Source organism: Pipistrellus kuhlii, unplaced genomic scaffold, assembly GCF_014108245.1.
Source record: "Pipistrellus kuhlii isolate mPipKuh1 unplaced genomic scaffold, mPipKuh1.p scaffold_m20_p_3, whole genome shotgun sequence".
Classification (NCBI taxonomy): domain Eukaryota; kingdom Metazoa; phylum Chordata; class Mammalia; order Chiroptera; family Vespertilionidae; genus Pipistrellus; species Pipistrellus kuhlii.
The window spans coordinates 53,626,756-53,647,517 of record NW_023425529.1 but is presented as its reverse complement, the minus strand read 5'-3'; the positions used below and the strand labels follow the sequence as shown (position 1 = coordinate 53,647,517).

Here is a 20,762-nt window from a genome sequence, read left to right as displayed (position 1 = left end):
ATTAGTAGTTCATATAGTCCAGCCCTCCAGCTCTCTGAGGGACCGTGATCTGGCCCCCACTTTAAAAAGTTTGAGGACGCCTGATCTAGTCTATCTATATAAAATCCAAACAGTGGAACAATCGAACAACCTGTCACTATGACATGCGCTGACCATCAGGGGGCGCATGCGGAACATGGTGGGTGACAGCTGCAGCAGAATGGTGGAGCAGGTGAGGGGGGTGGTGTCAGGCCAAGGACAGGCGCCGATTGCTATCATCAGGGCAAGCCTCTGGTGGGTACTGAAAATTCTTTGCTCCTGCATGCCATGGTCCCGCCCAGCACTCACACCTGCTGCTGGTGCGGGCTCCACTTGCACCTACTGCTGGCGCTGGCGCCAATCTCTTGGCACTGTCAGTGGGTGTGAGGGGTGGCTACTGGCCCCAATTGCCCCACAGGGCTTCTCCACCTTCTCCTGCTCCTGAGGGGTGATCGGGGCCAGCAGCCGCCTTTCATACCACTGCCGGCAATGGCCCACTTGCACCCACTGCTGCTCGAACCCATTGCTGATGCCCAGCACCAGGCAGATTGCTCGGTGCTGTCAGCAGGTGTGAGCTTGTGCTGTTGGCCCTGATTGTCCCTGAGAGCTTCTCCACCTCTGCCTACTCCTGAGTGGTGATCAGGGCAGCAGTCGCTGCTCGCACCCATTGATGGCTCCGGTCCTAATTGCTCCAAGCCATCGGCAGGTACAAGTGGGGCCAGGTGGGGCGCGGAGGATGGGCTGAGACCTGCCCCTGTGCCCACTGCAGCCTCGAGACCCAAAGTTCCTTTCAAGGTGCAAGAATTTGTGCAAAGACCCCCTAGTTATTCATAATACCCAAGAGCTGGAAATAACCTATATGTTCATTCATGGACAAATGGTATAGGCACTCAATAAAATATTCAGCCTTAAAAAAGAAATGGAATTCTGATATACACTATAAATTGGATAAACCTTAACCTTGAAGACATTATGCTAAGTGTAATAATCCAGAAATAAAGAGAAATATTGTATGATTTGACTTCTATGAGGCATCTAGAATAGTTACAATTCATAGAGACAGAAAGCAAAATGGTGCCTGGCAGAGATTAGGGGAAAGGAGGAATGGGAAGTTATTGCTTACTGGGTACGTTTCAAATCTGGGAAAATGAAAAAGTTCTGGAGATGAATGGTTTAATGCCCCTAAACTGTACACTTAAAAATGGTTAAAGCAGTAAATTTTTGCTATGTATATTTTGTGCCTCTCTCTCTCTCTCTCTCTCTCTCTCTCTCTCTCTCTCTCTCTCTCTCTCTCTCTCTCACACACACACACACACACACACACACACAGATCGGGAGGGGGTGCTGTGAGATGCAAATGAAAGATTTCAGGAGAGAAAAGCCACAGGAATGGAAAAAAAAAAAAAAGTGACACCAAAAAGACTAAATGAAACAGAGTCAGGCATACATTCTCTGCAGCTACAGTATACATAAATCAAGGCACAGCAGAATTGCTGGCATTCCTCAAGTAGCAGCACATCTGTCTGTCCCAGAGGCCTCGGACAGCGCTGGCTGTGAGCGGGACTCAAACGTCACCTGACTGCTTGCTGAGCAGGCTTGCAGCATGCATCCCACAGCAGTCCTGCTCCGCACAAATGACTCATTTACTCTCCTGAGTCCAGTTACCGGGTCAAAATTTATGGCTGCTATGGACACTCTTAATCAGAGTGCATTCCTCGCTGGCTGCGCGTGTGGCAATTCAGTCTTTCATAATTTTAAGCTGCGTGAAGCGATGGATCTTCCCCCTAGAAAAGGTGTCAGTGAGGAAAACCAGTATTTCACTTGGATTTCTTTTATGCTGGGCTTTGTCTCCACAATTCAGATCTTATGTAATTAGGTAAAAGTGGCATTCTTCCAATCTTGGTCACATGCTCCCAGCTCCACAGGCTAATTTATATTCTTTTTTTTATACAATAGCATGGCAAGGCTCTACATTGAAATCCCAACTTCCCAGCCCAGGGGTTTGACAGCTCCATGTACATTTGTGTGAAACATTCCCCATAAAGCACAGATTACTTCAGAAAATGGCAAAAAAGTTCAAACTAGTGTTATTTGAAACACCAGGTCTTCTGTGGCACTATTTGCAAAAGTATTGGTTTGCCAGAAAACAAAGAATAAATCACAAGATGCAAATTAATCTTTAAGTATAAAGACAAAAAAGGAAACCGATGGCCACATGTGGAATGGTTTATTGAAGAGCCAGCACGCAAAGATTTCTGAGCTCCACAGTCCATGAAGCAATATTCAAGGTGAACTGAACAGTCCCAGGGCAGTTATGTGTATTGTTAGGTTCTAATAATGCCTAGGAATTCATCAATTGTGTGAGTATAACAGTGATGTGTGTGAATAACAGGAAAAGGGGAAAAAACCAGAGAGTCTAGTACAGTGGTTGGCAAACTGCAGCTCTTGAGCTGCGGTTTGCTGCTCTGTTGACTGAGTTTGCCGGCCACTGGGATAGGGGCTTAATCACAAGGAACAACAACAGCCTGTAATTATTGGAATTGAGAGTCTAGGTCAGTGGCTTGCGAGCCGCAGTTTGCCGACCATTGGTCTAGTACATCTGTATGTATCTTATCCTAGAGGTGAGTTACCAGTGGCTCTTCTAGGTAGGAAAGGAAATGCTAGTGACTTCTCTCTAATTAACTATTCGGAGATCGACTTCTGTGAATTAAGCCACGGTGTTCTTTCTTAGTTAAATAGCAACACTGTAGAAATATATACATAATGTTTTTCCTTCTGCTGAATTATCATATTAAGGTTCGTATGAAGAAACTGAGTCTTAGCCTAGGAAGCTTTACTTATTCAGTTCAGATACTAAGCCTAGAAAATATTTTGGGGGGTAAAAGAAAACTGTTATAAGGCATCAAACAAATTTAAAGTAACAAAAACATATACTAGAGGACCAGGAAAAGAATTCAAAAGTTTTCATGAAACAATTAGAAATGAGCAAACTGATTTGTGCACTAAAAGGCTCATCATAGTATTTTGTGTAATTGCGAAATCAGTGGAAACAATCTAAATTTCTAAAACTAAAGGATTTGTTAAATTAAATAAAAACCACTCCATGGCCACTTCAATTTATATTTTAAAACGTATTTACAGATATGAGAATGTTAATGATATCATTAAATTTAATAGGTGGTTTACAAAGAGGAAAAATAGTATGATAAATTTTTAAAAACTATGTTTTCATTGGTTTTAGAGAGGGAGGAAGGGAGAAGGAATAGAAACACCTATGATGAAAGAATCATTGATCGGCCGCCTCCTGCCCCCTACTGGGGATTGAGCCTGTTATCCAGGCATGTACCCTGACCAGGAATCGAACTGTGACCTCCTGGTTCATAGGTTGACACTCAACCACTAAGCCATGCCACCTAGGCAGTATGATAAAAATTTTAATGATAGATTTCTTGAGATATAATTTACATATCATATAGTTCATACATTTAAAGTATACAATTTAATGGTTTTTAGTATATTCACAATTGATTAATCATTACATTAATCAATTTTAGAATCTTCAAAAAGAAATCTCACATCTATTAGCAGCCACTTGATATGACACAACTTTTATTAAAAGTATGTGGTTGTGACATGCCCATATAATGTGACAATAGAGTATTGATACATGCTACATCATGAAGGAACCTTAAGACATTATGCTAAGTGAATGAAGCCAGTCACTAAAGACCACATATTGTATAACTCCATTTCTAGGAAATGGCCGAAATAGGTGAATTTATAGATAGTAAGTAGCTGTCTACTTCTGAGGGTAGTGGTGGTTAAAAGTAAATGGGAAGTGTTTTCCAATTGGGATTTCTTTTTGGAGTCATGAAAATGTTCTAAAATTGATTGTAGTGATGGGTGCATCATCTGTGAATATGCTAAAAACTATTGTATTATACACTTTAATGGATGAACTATATATGAGAGCTATATCTTGAGAAGCTGGTTTTAAAAATATAGGTGTATATACAGAAAAAAATCTGGAAAGCCATTAAAAAGGCAAATGTAGTTATCTTTGTGTAGAGGAATTCAGGTAATTTGTTTTTCTAGTTTATTTTCTAATATACCTACAGTGACCACATATTAATAGCACAATAAACAGTTGTGTGTGTTTTTTAAATACTGACTGGCTATGTGATAATTTCAATGACTCATTGTTACTTTTTAGGTATAATAATGGCATTGTGGCTAAGTTGTACATATAAAGATGAGAAAAGAATCTTCCTGACTAGAGATACATACAGGTGAAGTGATATGATGTCAGTGGAACGATGAAAGGGTTGTAGGTGGGATTGTTTTACCTACATGAAGGTGGTTAAATCTAGGTGACCACTTATCCTGGGGCTCATTAGGTTGTTCTGTACCCTTTTGTAGGTGCTTGAAATTCTGTATAATAAAAAAGTCAAAGAGAAGATAGATTCTGAGCACAATGGACAGTATAGTTCTACTTTGGCTTTGAAGAAAGTTGCGTGTGCCCAGGAACAGAAAGAGAGCTGAAGGAAATGCAATGAGGAGCCTCCACACGGATGATTCTCGTTGGGAGGTGGCGTTGGGCATGGCAGTCCTTTCCTCTTTGTGCTTTTGTGTGTTTTTCAAGCAGTCGACTATGACGACATTTGGCTTTGTGAAAGTTAAACAGTTACTCCCTAAAAATGCTTCCCTGTGTCCAGAGCAGCCCCCTAAGCACTAACACACAATGTAAAGTGGAAGGCAAGCATTCCCTCTGGGCTCGCAGCCCGAGGCAGCCAGCAGAGGCCACAAATGGCCCCGGGAGCTCTTGGAAAGCCAGGCACTTGGACTCTGGCCCTGGAGCATCGCAGAGCCACAACTCACACTCTAGAAGCGGCCCAGGCTGTGTGGGCACCATTGGGAGCATTCCCAAAACCATTCACAAAGTAGATGGTTTAAAAAAAAAATAAATCAACTTTTGGGTGAGAAACTGAGATACTACAGTTAGTCACTTCAAATTTACATTGCATTTGAGTTCACCAGGTCTTCAGGTAAGCAATAATTTTTTTTTTTTTTTTTTTTTTTTTTTGCAGTGAATTGAAGAAAGAATAGTGTTCATTGTAAAAAAAAATAAAAATGCAAAGACCAGTTCTCTTACTACACATACTATATGCTTCCAAAGAATGTGGTATTGAGGGGCAAAAACGTGGCATAATGATAACTCACCATAAAAAAGCCTTTCCCCAAACAATCCCAAAATAGGTAAATAAAAAGTAGGAAGTATTCTAGAGGTTTATGCAACTCTTAGAAAGATGAAAAGGAAGATTTTTCTATACAAAGTAACTGTCACATGCAATTGCCTTATTAGGGGAAGTCAAACCCAATTATAGTAATGCCAGGAGAACATGACATGAACAACCTCTGATCTCCATGAGAGCCCTCTCTCCCCTGCCAATTCCTAAATCTTTGTGCCTCTATCACATACCAATCTCCCCCACTAGATTTTCAGCCTTGTGGATGCAAAAATAAAGTGCCTGCACATTGTAGGCACTGAATCAATGGTTCAAATTGTCAAAAGTATGTAACACCGATGAGAGGATATGATGATGGACATGTTATACCATTCTCAAAGATTCCACTAAAAATCTAAGAAAACTACAGATGCATCATGGTCATAATGGCAAGGGAAAAAAATGCTTACCTAGAGATAAATCAATAATAGTCAGAAATCCCTTCTTTTCAAGAGACTACATGTAGGAAGAAAAGGGGTTAAACTATGTAGTGCCCTCCCATATTCTTGAAAATATCATATTCTGCAAAACTGTACACTAAAAATAACAGAACTTAGGTAAAAGATTGTTAATAGCTGCAAAAGTTTGTAACTAGAGCACTATCCAAAACATTAACAATACTATTTAAACTGCTAGCACAGTGAAGTCTGTACTGGTGCGTGTCGCATCCTTATCGACTTGAACTCCAGGGCTTCTGCTTTTTTGAGATGAAGGTCCTGGACGGTTTTGGTTTTCTTTTTTTTTCTTTTTTTAATATATTTTTATTGATTTTGTACAGAGAGGAAGGAAGAGAGATAGAGAGTCAGAAACATCGATGAGAGAGAGTCATCGATCAGCTGCCTCTTGCACACCCCCTACTGGGGATATGCCCGCAACCAAGGTACATGCCCTTGACAGGAATCGAACCCGGGACCTTTCAGTCCCCAAGCCGACGCTCTATCCATTGAGCCAAACCGGTCCCGGCCGGTTTTGGTTTTCCATGGAGATTATTTTCATGAAATTTAATCCAAGGATTACTAATCCATTGATTTTCATTAATTCCCTCCATTGTTTTAATGATCACAGGGGTAAATGTTTTTGCAGTGTATTTGTTTGCACTTGCAGCATTTCATATAAGGCACCGCTTGCAGGAAAGAAAGATATTCGAGATCCCTCATTTTTTCCCCTTAGTCTTCATAGTTTGCTAAGCTTAACTCTTACATTGTAGAAAACTTGTCTTTGTTACAAAACATTTAATGTGCTGGGCAAAATCATGCTGGAACCAACACAACTTCTGTTATACTAACATCATTTTCAAATGCATTTAGTAATTATGTTAAAAACAACCACCACCACCACCAACAACCTTTTAAGAGAACAGACAAACTGGTAAGTGGCTAACCCAAGTATTGGCATATGTGACCCAAATTTATAGTAGTAGTTGTTGTAACAGCTGTAATGATGATAGCTAGCAATACTTATTGAGGCTTCCTATGTACCAGACAGGATGCTAAACACTCTATAACTTTCTACGAATTGCTCCATTTATTCTCCATAAGACTCTAAGAAATAAAGAAACAGATATTTAATGAGATTAAGTCTTAACCTCTGTCCAATGTTACAAAGCTGTCAAGTGGTAAAGCTAGGATTTGAATGTAGATAATTTTGACTCAACGGCATCAACTTTTAATAACCACAATGAAATAGTATTTCTTCTCGTCCAATGGAAGCATGAAATAATTGTATAATAGTAACCGACAGTGTAGCTATTGCTCTGCCAACTGGTATGTGTATAGACGCTGATGTGATGTATGTGCCTAAAAAACCTCTAAGCATTCGTAGACGGCTTATTATTTTTCCAGATTTAAACTTTCTGGCTGGGATGTGAGGGCAATCTTTGGACATGGCCAAAGAAGAATTCCAGAAGAATGACACCTCCTTCCCAGTTCTTTCCAGCTGGGTCAGAGGCCCACGGAGATGACTCAGACTGTGCGAGGGCCTTGGAGCGGACACACGGACACACTTCTGAATACCACAGAAGACACCAGACGGCATGGGGGTAGGGGTGATGGTAATTAGGACTGGGGAATTCATACCCAACGAGAGCCAGGACTTCAGGTATGGATGCCAACAAAAGAATTTGGGTGGAATTTTGACTCTTCACTTATTTTTTTTGTTTGTTTGTTTGTTTTTTGTGGGGGGTTTTTTGTCTACTGTATCTGTGTGGTTGAAACACCATCTAATGGCATGTTATTGTGCACTCTTCCTAATTTTGATCAGTGATGTCTCATTGATAGCTTGCAATCAGCCACAGTGAGCTGATTTATACCATGGAAATCAGCAAATTCTATGAATGAGAGCACCCCGCTCATCCCTGGCTGGGTGTCGAACATTTACCAGCACACACTTCCGGGTTCAGTAAATGTTTCTTCCTTGTACCCCAAACATGCACAAACACTGCACCCCACTCACCCATCAAGGAGTGAACTGAATCTTCATTTAAGTGCAATTTAACAACTGTGCATTATACACTTACTATGTGCCTGGAATAGAACTATGCCAAATGTTGAAAACTACAAAATGGAATGATCCATCAAAACCTCACAATCCTCTGGAGCTTAACTATAGGCATTTCATTGAACAAACTGCCAGGCACCGTTCTTGGCACTTTACATGCATTAACTCACTTGATTCTCACAACCCAATGACCTGTGACCTAATATTCTCCCTATTTTATAGCTAGGGAGCTGAAGTGCAGAGAGATTAAGAAACCTGTCTAAAGTCACATAGCGTTAGGTGAGCAATTAGGACCTACGATTTGGTCCTAGCCTGTTTGAGTCCAGAGCCTACATTCTATTTTCCCTGAGCTCTCTCTCTAGTAGAGGGAGAAAGGGGTGTTAGATAGAGGTACACAGGGGAACACTGACAGAGGAGAAAGTGACAGATTCCGCTTTGGGGGTGTCTGGCAGGAGAGCCAGTCCAGCCGAGGCTTTTGTAGCAGATGTGGACGGCTCTCAGGGGCAGCCGGCGAAGCAGTAGGGGCAGAGGCGCAGAGGTAAGGAATGGCCCAGTATGCCTGCCCTTTGCTATGGTGGAAATACAAAGCAGACAGGGCAGGGCGACAGGAGATGAAAGCCCAGAAGTAGAGAGAGAGAGAGAGAGATCAGATAGAGAAAGAATTTTATTCTAAGAACTTCCCATACTAAGGAGTTTCTTTTTTAGGTGGGAAATATTAAAATGGGTTTTTAAACAGGAGGCGGGGGCAGTGATGTCACCCAGTTTGTCTTTTTACGTCTAGCTGCAACATGAAACATGGAAAGATGTGGAGAGAGGGCAAAACCCAGAAGTGAGAGACCCTAACAGCAGCTTCAGGGGGAATATGGCGGGAAGGATGGGGAAGGGGCCGAGTAGAAACATTTCTTGAGGCAAAGTCAACAGGACTTGCTGACTCAGGTGTGGAGCTGGAAAGCTGAGGGAGGAGGTTTCCTCATTAGAGTAAAGCTTGGTACGTGCCAAAGCCCTCACTGTGTGATGTACGCCGGCCCTAGACCCTTGCCCGGGGAAAACGGACTTAAGGGGGCGCTGCACTTTTAGACGTATGGAACTCACGTGCAGTTAACACCCGATTCCTGACATTATGTTCACCTTCCCTCCTGCAGTGTCCGAAGCCCCCATTGAGGAAAACAGCAGACGTCACTCTGCTGACGACTACTAGCTTCCTAACGCATCGCCCACCGTCCCAGCGCAATGTGGCCTGGGAGCCGGGGCCCACCGGCAGATAACTGCCACCTGGCGCCCCGGCACTGTGATGATGATCATTTATCTCAGTTTATCTTCTTTTAAAAATTAAAAAAAATATATATATTTTTTTAGTCCTCACCAGAGGATATCTTTCCATAGCTTTCAGGCAGACTGGAAGGGAAGAAGGAAGAGGGAGAGGAGGGGGAGGGAGACTTTGATCCGTTGCCTCCCGACGTGCCCGACAGGGGCCGGGGAATGAACCCCCGCAACCCAAGTATGTGCCCTTCAGTGCGCGGGCAGGTGCTCTAACCACGGAGCCACCGGCCGGGGCTCAGTTTACCTTATTTCCTGAAGTAACATCCAAGATGGATAAATTACCCCACCCCTCAGATTGGTGGAGAAGACAAAGTACCAAACGCCAGGAAGAAGTGATAGCTCCATGCTTATAACTTTGTCCTCTCCCTCAGCCGTTGGAACCTGCCTCTCCGCTTTATTCCGGGCTCTCAGTGGGAAGCTCGTGGGCTCTGCGGAGCCTGAGCAAGTTCAGGAGCAAAGCCCACTCAGCGAAGGGCGAGGCCACAGCTGGGAGGGTGACTCATGCTGCATCCAGAAAGAAAACAGATGGCCTCAGCAGTCTGGTGGTAACGGGGCAGTGGTGGGGCGGGGAGGACATGCGGAGAGGGGCCACTGCCTCTTCCAGGAAACCGGGTAGTGAGACAGTTCTGGTGGGAAAAGACCCGAAAAATCAAGTCCACTTACTGATACATGAAATCAGATCATTAAATCTTTCCTTAGGAAAGAGGGGGTTTTCCAGCCCACGGAAATAGAGCTTCAGAACGCCAGCAACTGAGTTAATATCGTGGTTACTCTGGTCATCGGCCAAGGGGTTTTCACCTAAAAAAAATAAAATAAAAATTAGTGATAGGCAGTGTTTCTTTTTCTTCTACACACACACACACACAGACTTCTATATAGACATGTATCTTTTAATTATACTTTATGAACGATTATACGGTACTAAAAAGAGACGGTTTAGAGATACCACCCCATGATTAAGTTAGAAATAGTGGACTAAAAATAAAGGTTTTTAAAAAATCTTTTGCTACCAAATAATCCCTTTCAAGCTACCAAAATCCAAAAATAAAATATTGTGGGATTTGAAATTTTACCCAAGTTTTTTTTTTCTCTTTTCTTTTTGAGGCTAAAAATCTGTAATCTTAGTTTTGACATGAATTCAAATACTATACTCTTAACCCACTGGGAAAAAGAGGTAATTCAGGGCTGTCTGGCTGTCCTACTGGATCAGCAAAATGTATAAAAAATATTACAAGGTCTCTCCTCCTCCTCCCCCCTCCCCCCCCCCCCCGACTGTGGACACCTGTAATTAAATTAATAAGTGTTTATCAAAGTGGCGAGGTGGTGCTCCCAGCATATTTGGAAGCTGCCGTGAGCAGTGGAAGATTTTGAAATCAGACAGTGGGATTTGAAAATGTGCCCTAATGTGTATGGAAAGTGGAAATTAAAAAATATATATATATGTCACAAATATGAAATTATATTATTTCTGTATGGTTAGCAGAGTTCAAAACTACTAGCTTAGTGTCCTGGCTAGTCCACCTCCCTGAGAAATTGAGATAAAATCCTCAAACTCAGCATAATATCATGCAGTCTTAAATCGAATTCTGCCTTTTATTCACAAGACTGCTTTTCTCTTCTAAAGTTCACAATAATTGCACACTGCATTTTAACTTGTATTTGTTTTTTTTTTCCCCCTCTTGAGGCAGTTTCTGGGACATATCCCTTTTCTCTGCTCCTCGGTGGAAATCACCGAACAAAAATGTACCAAAATATATATTTTGTATCCAGTGTGACAAAGCCTCACCCAGAAAGGTCACAAACAAATAACAGACATCAGGGGAATCGCCAGGGAAAGCTAATGATGCCTGTGCGGCTGGCATGGGAACCCGCGGCTTTACTACGTTTCAGCTTCTCCTGAACGTGGTCCACGTTCGAGACCTGGAACCCTGAGCTGCCGACAGCGGAGGCTTCTCCGCTCTGCACATCCTGAGAATTTGAAACAGGAAAGCAATCTGGCTCCACGTTTACTCTCCAACCAAGGTTTCAGAATTTCAAGGGCTCTCTGCCAAGCCTGGGCCAGGGGACACGGGGCCGGGAGAGAAAGCAGCCCGGTCTCCATGCCACCATGCCCCTCCCTCTGCATTCCCCGCCTGGCTTCCGTGCAGAGGAAGGAAGGGGCAGGTGCGTCCAGATCGCTGTAACTGGAGAGCGTTAATAACCCAGAGCCATCGCTAAAGAGCTGGGCATTCTCATGGATGACACCTAATCCTCAACACCAACCCTGGCATTTTTGCAGATGAGGAAACCGAGGCCAAAGTAAGAGTGGAGTAACTTGGCCCACATTAGTAAATGGGAAGTCTGACTGGATTCTAGGTCTGCCTGACACAGAAGAGTATGGTTTTGCTAATCATAATGAGCTAATGAACAGCTTAGTAGGACTTAAGTGACAGCTAACTGTGGACAGCAATAAGGTACCACTAGGAGCGTGGGGATGGAAGGAAAGAGTTCCCAACAAGGAAATGGACATGAACCTCAAACACCTGCTTGCCAGGCCCAGGGCCGTCCTCGCCAGCTTCCAGGGCCCCTCCTGCGCCCCTGGACACACGTGCCCAGGATGATCACTGCCAGTTCTCACCCAGGACAGCCTCACACGCTCTCCAATGCTCAGTGACAAAGCCTTATGCAAGATCACATGGCTCTCATTTCTTAACTGCCCTACATAGATTCTTACTTCAATTTCCAAAAGGAAATAAATGCAAAGAGAAAGGTTTCGAAGGTATACAGAGGGCGTATGCCACCTCGCTCTCCAGAAAATGATGGCTTTTCCCATGACTTGCAATTACCTCTCTCAAACGAATTTTTAATGTCATTGACTTCCACCTGGGAACCGGACACTCGGAAGATCCCCTGGTGCTGAAGACCTAAAGAGAACGGGGGGAAACAGAGTGAAAGGTCCCCTTACAGCCTCCAGGTCCCCTCTTTCCCACCAATTGAATACTCAGCGGAAAGACACATTTACTGAACTATTCCCAGTGGTTATTTTTAAAAGTAAGAATTCCACAGTTCATGGCTTACCATAGAGATTGATGAACCGAATACAACTTTCCACAATGAGGGGGATGATCTGCCCCGAGTCCTGCGTAAAGAGGTAGAAACCAGTTAACGGCACAGGAGAGGCGTAAATCACACATCATCATAACGCTCATAGTTCAACTACAAGGAGGGCACGGCATTGATCATCTGAAAGATGATCATTTCCACGCCCCCCCCACCACACCCCGAAAATAGTACCCAAGGGCCAACATTAAAATTAATCAAAGGTATGTTTCCATTCTGGAGCAAACCAAATAAAATGCCTTTAAAGCAATCCTGCTTCAGCTCGACACTGCTGTGCATCTCTTCTACTCGCACGTAGGCTCACATACCAAAATGAATCTATGAGCCACTCACTTTTTAAAAGGCTGTTGATGCAGGTAATCTAACGGACTTAAAGAGAACCGTGCAAACTAGACACCAAGCACAGCCTTTCGGTCTTCCAGGGTCCTCTCCAGGACATCCCGAGAGGCTCCATATTCCCAGATGCATGACATGACAACTGCTGTACAGGTGCTTATAACGGGCAATGTGTTTATTTCGTTTGCACCAGAACGTACTCATCCTGACTGATTTTTTTTTAATTGATGCTTTTTCCATGATTTAAGGTGTTTTTTTTTAGTTTTTTTTTTTTTTTTTTTAATGACACAAATGCATATCCCAGTAGACTTCTTTTCTTAGGAAGGAGTATTTTTTGGCCATGTCTCCCCCCCCCCCCCCCCCATCTCTGCTGAACACATGTGTTAGGAATGTTTTAAAACATGGAACAGATGACAAGTGAGAGGAAGGAGCTGCAAGGTCACCGTTAAACGTGGACCCAGGCCCCGCACTCCACGTCGTCACAGGTTAGTGATGGGGGAGTTGTTTTTCATGTACTTTGGACTCTGCTCTTTCAGAACTTAGATCTTAAAGGACACATGGAGGTTCGAAATGATTAGCTGACATTAGGTACTAAATTCATGAGGAATTGTATTATGAAACACAAGGAGAATTTGGCTGTCTTAATAGATGAGAACAATTCGGAATCCACTAACCTTTCCAATTAAGTCTCAGGGGAAGGATTAGGAATAATGTGGTTCAGCAATTGAAACTGGTTACTATTCCTAGAATGGGCAACGCACCGCTTGAGGAGTAGTTTTACTTCAGGTTTTAAGACAATCTGTATAAACCAGCTATTGGTTCCATGGCTTCTGGAGCTTCTATTAAGTTTCTCTAAGAGTTCATTCTATTTTTTAGGAATGTAAACTTCTTTAATTTCTTAAAGAAGGTCCTTAAGAGTGCAAACTCTTTTTTGGTGTGGACTAGCTGACACAAGAATAACAACATGATTATATCAAAACCTTCTGAGTAGGTGAGGGGATTTTTTCTTTAAGATACAAAAGTGTGTTTTAGAGGAAGAAACCTTTATATGAACAACACATGTAACATTGTAAAAAAGCAACAAATATCTAAATGTAAGTGATAATAGGAGAATATTAGTTTGCATCTCTGCTGAACTGAGTGTTAAAACAAGAAGAAAACACAAAGAATAGAAGGTTATTAAAAGAAAAATGTTTGCACTAAAATCCTGCCAAACAAAAATGTCTTATTACTTAACACCTATTTTTTCCGTGTGGTTACATTTACTCAAGTAATTGCTATCCTTTTAGCTGTTATCAGTACTTCATTCAGGTATAATGAATTCTGGAGTAGAAATATAACGTGTGTTTTAATTTTGTGGATGCCAGCTGCTTTGGTGGCATACTTTTCAAGAAGTGAGCTGTGTTCCACCTCCCATTCAAAGGAATCCCTTTGTGTCCCTGTGTTCCCAGGGCACAGAGAGGAGAAATGGTTTTGCTCTTGTTGCCTCGTGGTGGTATTGCGGGGATCCCGGTGATGGAGCACTTTTCAGAAGCGCAGAGACCGCTGTGTGTACTGTGCTACTGCTGTTCCCAAAGATTCTTTAGTGCGCCCTCTGGGACAGCGAAGGGCGTACATAGTGAACGTCCCAGGATAACCAGTTTACTCCTTCTCGAGTACCTACATTCGGTTTCCTTTCATTGTTCTTAATGAAAAATCTTTAAAAAATACAGTCTGGCCGAAACTGGTTTGGCTCAGTGGATAGAGCGTCGGCCTGCAGACTGAAAGGTCCCAGGTTCGATTCCGGTCAAGGGCATGTACCTTGGTTGCAGGCACATCCCCAGTAGGGGGTGTGCAAGAGGCAGCTGATCGATGATTCTCTCTCATTGATGTTTCTTACTCTCTAACCCTCTCTCTTCCTATCTATGAAAAATCAATAAAATATATTTTAAAAAAATACACCCTGTGCTTTTCTCTCAACTTCGGCAGTCATTCTCACGCTGTGCTATCTGATGGAACAGAAGCATCCATGTGCTTTCCTGAGCTTCCCTGCATCCTCTCTCTCTGCCAGGCCGTCCGGCTGCCCATCTCAGTGATCCCAGTGGACCAGTCCCTCTCTCCAGCTAACTGACCCCCACTTATAACAAGCCTGGGAAACCAGATAATCAAACCTGAAAATAATTTTATATTAAATTAGAGCCAATAGGGCTCTTCTGGGTATAAGGCGATGGCAGTGCATTTGTGATTACTGTTTAGGTGTCCGGTGGCCTATCACGTCATTCCATGGTTAGGGCTAATGCTTAAGGCCATGCATGCACATATCTTTCTGTCCATACATGAGTCACATGTGCGCACAAATGTTTAAAAGTCATTAGTGTTCACAGTCAATAAAAGATCTGATTTTAAAGAAGATAAGATAGGTGTAACATATTATTAAGGGAGATTATCAATGATGTAGTTTCCTATATAAAGTTATTTTATTTTTTGTCTATTTCACACGGGGGTCCATAATCCGGTATGAAGTGTGCATTTGGTATTGAATATTGACTCCTTATCATAAAAGTCCAGGGACTCAAATTTGGTCTGTTTGCCAAATTACACAATATGAAAACGATGAGTTTATCCAGTTTTACCAGAGAAGACTATTCTTCTTAAATCAGTGTCTGATTTCTACCATGCCTTTCTAAGCAAAGCCAATTAGAATAAGGTGACCAGACATCCCGATTTTTACCAAAATTAGTAAAAATCGGCACTGTCCCGCCAAAAGCGGGACGTCTGGTCACCTTATATTAGAAGCCTGTCTAATTTCCAGCGGCAAACGTTTTTCTTTTAAAGACCTTAAAAAGCCCGATGAAAGCCAAGCATGACGATGATTGGAAAAGGACACCGCGGGCGAAAGAGGCTGCGCCCTCACCTCCCTCTAGCACTATACCTGGTGTCTCGCGTGCGAGTTCCTTCGTCCTCGGCTAGAAGCATTGCCAGAAATACAGGATGAAAAAAGAAGACAGAGTAAACACGGCAGAGATACAAGATACAGACCACAGGGTCTTACAATTCATCCAATATAATGAATTCCTCAAGTCACGGGAAATCAGAACTCTTGCTGAGCTGCAGAGCTACCCTGACAAGGGACTTTGATATTTTGTGCCACCTTATTTGCACGAGTAAAAAACAAAACATTTTATCAGGTAGCTCTTTTTCTTTTTGTACAAAAAAAAATTTCTTTCTTTTTTTTTTAAAAGAGGCTTTCTCTTTTTGCCAGCACAATAACACCCACATTTATTTCTTCTTCTGAAGGCACTCAAACCAAATATTCTTTTCTCTCTGACTTCAGGAAATATTATATTGATTTTTCTGGGAAAGCAAAGAGCCCCAGGACAGACTTGGACATAATGACCTGCCTCCGTGTATGAGAGGCCGAGACCATTATAGTGAGAAGCATGGAGATCAGCCACCCAGATGGCTGGTGCCAGTACCTTGACGAATGTTTCCAAATCCCCATTAAACAACTTAGCATTATACTGTGAGCGGGGTCTGGACTTCCTGTGTTTCTGGGGCTTAGGGGGAACATTTGGAGGCCTGAGGGAAGGGAATATAATTACTGAGCATGGCAGAAATCAAACAACGAACGAAACACCCATAGGTCACGTCAAAATTATAAAACACAGGAATTCTGTGTTCCTTCTCCACCCCCACCCTTGGGGAAAAGAGTCCTTCCCCTTTCCTATGTATTTGCTTTTACTTATGTACCACCAACTATACAAGCTATTCATCCAGACCATGCTTTTCTCGCGTGTCGTAGTCCACATCTGCTTCCTGGTTTGTTTAAACACGGTAAGCATCTCCCTGGCTGGTGTACCTCAGTGGCTCAGTCTCGTGTCCTCCCATACACTGAGAGGTGGTTGAGGGTTCCATTCCCAGTCCAGGCACATACACAGGTTTCGGGTTTGATCCCTGATCAGGGTACGCATGGAAGGCAACTGAGGTACGTTTCTCTCTCATAATGTATTCCTCCCCCCTCCTTCTCTCCCCTTCTCCCTGCCTCTCTCTCTCTAAAATAGTAATAAATGGAAAAGAAAAAAAAAGATAAGCATCCCCAAATGGAATTGAGAACTATTTGGGCCAGTGTCACAAACCAAGATTTGTGATTTGTCTTGTGCAGCTTATAAGTCACACAGAAGGCATGACAGGTCATAAAAATTAAGGCTCTGATAAATCCCAACATGAGCAATGAAATATCACATTTTTAGTTACAACATAATGCTTCGAGGCACATAACATCGTATCTGTTCAATAGCCCTCAGGTATCATGGGATTTGACTTCATGCAAAAGTAGCCGTTAATGGATCACGAGGGAAAAGATAGAGTTGGGTTTCAATGCTCTTCCTTGGGAAGGGGTGCACACACTCGTGTGAACTGTTGTTTCCTTAAAGCACACTGTCTCCCACCTAGATATGTGCAGAGTGTTAGGATGCACCAGTTCTTTCTGTTCTGGACTCCCTCCATCTCCCCCCACAGTCTGTGCTCTGGCGGATAAGCCAGTCTCTCTGGCGTGGGCACCCCAGGGCACCATCTACCCTCTTAAGACACCTTGTAGCATCTTGCTCTGTGATGGGTGAGGGAACCTTTTCTGTCCTCTTCCTTTAGAGTAGGGGTGTCGAACTCAATCAGAGAAGGGGCCAAAATCTAAAATCCAGCCTAAATTGCAGGCCGAATGGTTTACTGAACAGTCATAAACTGTCATTGTGATGGAAACGCAGCAGAGTGCAGTGATGACAGCGCGGTGCGGGCCACATTGCAAGGCCTGGCGGGACGGATTTGGCCCGTGGGCCTTGTGTTTGACACATGTGCTTTAGAGCAAAGAGGCCCAGGATTGTCCGACTCAACTTCTACAACGGTGCTGAGTGAAATACAGAAGCGTCCCTAGACCTCTCTCTGTGGACATTCCAATGTGAACTTTTTGGTGGGAGGCTTCTATGAGGATGTACTTCACACCTGGAAATCAGGTAAAGCCCTTCATGAGGCAAACTCTTTAGGAAGAATTTGAGCTCATAAAGGTTTAGGACAGTGGTTGGCAAACTCATTAGTCAACAGAGCCAAATTTCAACGGTACAATGATGGAAATTTCTTTTGAGAGCCGAAAACTGACTTCTGCACACGGGCCACGAAGTTTCAATCGCACTGTACGGGCGTGCATGCATGTGGTATTTCGTGGAAGAGCCATACTCAAGGGGCCAAAGAGCCACATGGTGGCTCGGGAGCCGCAGTTTGCTGACCACTGGTTAGGGAGGCCAGTTTGGACAGAAAACCCTTGGGGATTTACGTGGAAGCCCATCAGGCTTCCTAAGATATCACCACTGCCATCAGCAGCAGTAACCTGAGCCCCACAGTGCTTGAGAGGTGAAAGGGGCAGATGTCCAGAAGCAAACAGGGATGCTCCCTACTAGGCAGCATGTCATAATCTGCCGCCCCTGAAACTTCTGAAATCTCTTTTATACACTGACTCCTGTGCCATCCACAGAGGAAAGGATCTGGTAGATTTAAAAAGACAATGCGGCCCACCAAAGAATTTAACCCCACGAGCTTCATTTCATCCATGCCTCTCAGTATTTTGGGAGTGTTTTAAAATGCAGACTCTATTTCTATTGAGGTTTGGTGAGCCCAACAGAACGGAAGACAACTGCCACTGAAAAGCCAATTTCTACTCTTCCCAGTTCTCAGAGGAGGGGCCGCCCACCTGGGGCACCTGGGCTGGTTGGAGGCAGAGCGAGGCGGGGGAATGTGGGCAGAAGCCTTTGCTGTGGTTCCTGTGGGAGGAACAGACGAGGCAGGGCGAACAGGTTTAGGATGGGCTAGTTTGAATAATTGGGGAGGGGGTGGTGCTACGGGGCCTGGGAATGGTCCCTGGTTGTCTGGTTCCTGGCCTTCGGGTGAGTGGGAGGAAAAAGAGTGACTCTGATGTCAAAGCTTCATGAAGGAAGTAGCTGTGGGCACGGGCTCTGGATTGGTTGGTTTGTATGCAAACGGCACACGCTAGCAAGCAAGCCCTTTACTATCGCCAGGAACTGGCTGACCCTCAGAGGGGCAGTCCCTTCAGAGCCAGCAAGAGTCCAAGACATCAAAGCATCAGAATAAAAAACTAGGAGGCGTGGCTATTACAAAGCCCAACAGCGCTTCACCTCTGAGGACACCTGGAGCAGCTGACCAAGCTGAGACGACACGGAACACAGGCTCCTTTGGTTTGGCCACTGATTCACGGGACAAGCAAACGCGTCGCTGGAGCCACAGCCCCCAGGGGCACCGGACAACCGTTCCCGCACGACCGGGAGGTGCAGGGTGACCCGTGCTGGGGCTCATACAGGGATGCCTTTTGAGTTTTCCACCAAACGCCTGAAAAATCACCTCCCTTAACAGTCCCAAAGTGAGGCAAACGTGGAGATACCAACGCTGTGAAAGCAATTTGAAAATGAAAACAATCTGCCCGAGAGCTTATCAAAGCCACTTCCCAGGGCCGAGGGGGCGTATCGGGCAGACTGCTCCGAGCCAGGGCCCTTCAACCCTGTCGGACTCGTTCTGGGTGTGTGCTCACCACACACCTTCCTGACAACCTGGCTGCCTCTGCGGCTGCCTCCGTGGAGGAGAGAAGGCGCCCGTCAGGGGGATGTGAGTGTCTAGTCCACTCAGTAAGTCCGGTTCTCACTGAAAATTACTATGCTTGCATTCCTTCCTTTTTGAAAAAAATTCCTGAAGTGCCTTACATTAATTATAATTTAGAAACAACAGGTAAGAGGTTGATAGTGCCGAGAGATTAAAAAAAAAAAAAATTCCCTAAGCCACACATTATTCTGTAGAGGTACCGTTCCTCTTTGTCACTGCTATAGGGAAGAAAAACCTCAGTGTTTTTGTCAAGTTTTGACAAGTCAGTAGCTGTATCTTCGGAATTGGTTCCCCAAAAAGTCAGAGGGCTCTTCCTTTTGAATAAATGACCCAGTGGGAATGTTACAGAGCCTTGAAATTGACTTGCCAATGACTGCAACAGGCACACCGGTGTCCTGAGTGCCTCACACTTCAAAAGTGTCACCTTGATGTGTCATTTGGCTGTTGTGCAAATGTGGTCACAGAAAAATAAAAGCTGCCATAAACGTTCCCCAACTCAAGTCAGAATCAGCTTCCAAAAAGGCTTTTCTTTCTCAGCACTAGTTTCAAAATCCTCCCATGGTCGAAACCGGTTTGGCTCAGTGGATAGAGTGTGGGCCTACAGACTGAAAGGTCCCAGGTTCGATTCCGGTCATGGGCATGTACATTGGTTGCAGGCACATTCCCGGTAGGGGGTGTGCAAGAGGCAGCTGGTCGATGTTTCTCTCTCATCGATGTTTCTAACTTTCTATCCCTCTTTCTTCCTCTCTGTAAAAACTCAATAAAATATATTTTAAAAAAAATCCTCCCATGAATTGAAAAGAAAGAATGGAAAGGAAATATGGTTATAGGCATTCGAAGTTAAATCTTTCACGTCAACCAAAAAGCGGTAGAGAGTTCACATCCTAAGAGTCCTGAATATAGCTCTGATTTTTGTCCAAAATGAGGGAAAGCAGGCACAGGATGCAACTAATCAGACTTCCTATTTGCTAACACAGTAGATATGCATATAGTATTGCCTGTTAATTAAATTATCAAAAGTCTTCTTGGACTTTTTCTAGAAACTTGTAAGTGTTCTGATTAGATAGAACAAACCCATTCAATCGAGGTCTCTTTTCCTGAGTCTGCTCATTAAAGAGCTTTATGGTTCCTCTGGGAAATCTTCGGGTCTGCCAGAGCAGATCCTGTTTTGTGAGAACCTCAAACACTTCACATTACTGGGTTTTGTCAAGCCCAGACTATCTCCCACGGTCATTAACACACTATGTTCATTCTTGCATTTAAATGGCTGCTTCTTGTTAAAGAGAAAAGTGAGTGAGACACAACATGAGTTATGATAAAATGATTTCCTACCTTGTAGTCATATACTCAGCTCTATGACCTGCAAGAAAGAAAAAAAAAAAAAAATCAAAGGAAGTAAATGAAATGGAATCTGTGGGATGCATTTGGCAATGTTTTGTATCATCTGTCCACTATTTTAAAATTTTAAGTTTTTAATAACTTACACCATTTATGGCAGAAAACATGAAGGTTGCATATAGTGATAGGCAAATAATTCAAAGTAAATATTTCATAAGATCTATACATAAAATT

At 43.5% G+C, this 20,762-nt stretch overlaps 1 protein-coding gene across 2 annotated transcripts in view; it reads right to left on the bottom strand.

Moving 5' to 3' along the window:
• The window catches only part of SRGAP1 (SLIT-ROBO Rho GTPase activating protein 1), a 257,917-nt gene that overhangs the window by 30,689 nt on the left and 206,466 nt on the right, over positions 1–20,762 (bottom strand). Inside the window, exons 11-15 of one of the 2 annotated variants that reach the window (XM_036456361.2) lie at positions 20,523–20,550; positions 16,010–16,112; positions 12,177–12,237; positions 11,945–12,022; positions 9,783–9,917 (exon numbers count right to left, since the gene is read on the bottom strand). In XM_036456361.2, coding sequence (XP_036312254.1) covers positions 9,783–9,917; positions 11,945–12,022; positions 12,177–12,237; positions 16,010–16,112; positions 20,523–20,550 — 405 coding nt within the window. Of the gene's footprint in view, positions 1–9,782; positions 9,918–11,944; positions 12,023–12,176; positions 12,238–15,465; positions 15,500–16,009; positions 16,113–20,522; positions 20,551–20,762 lie in introns of both variants that reach the window. The other variant, XM_036456362.2, reaches the window with a different exon arrangement.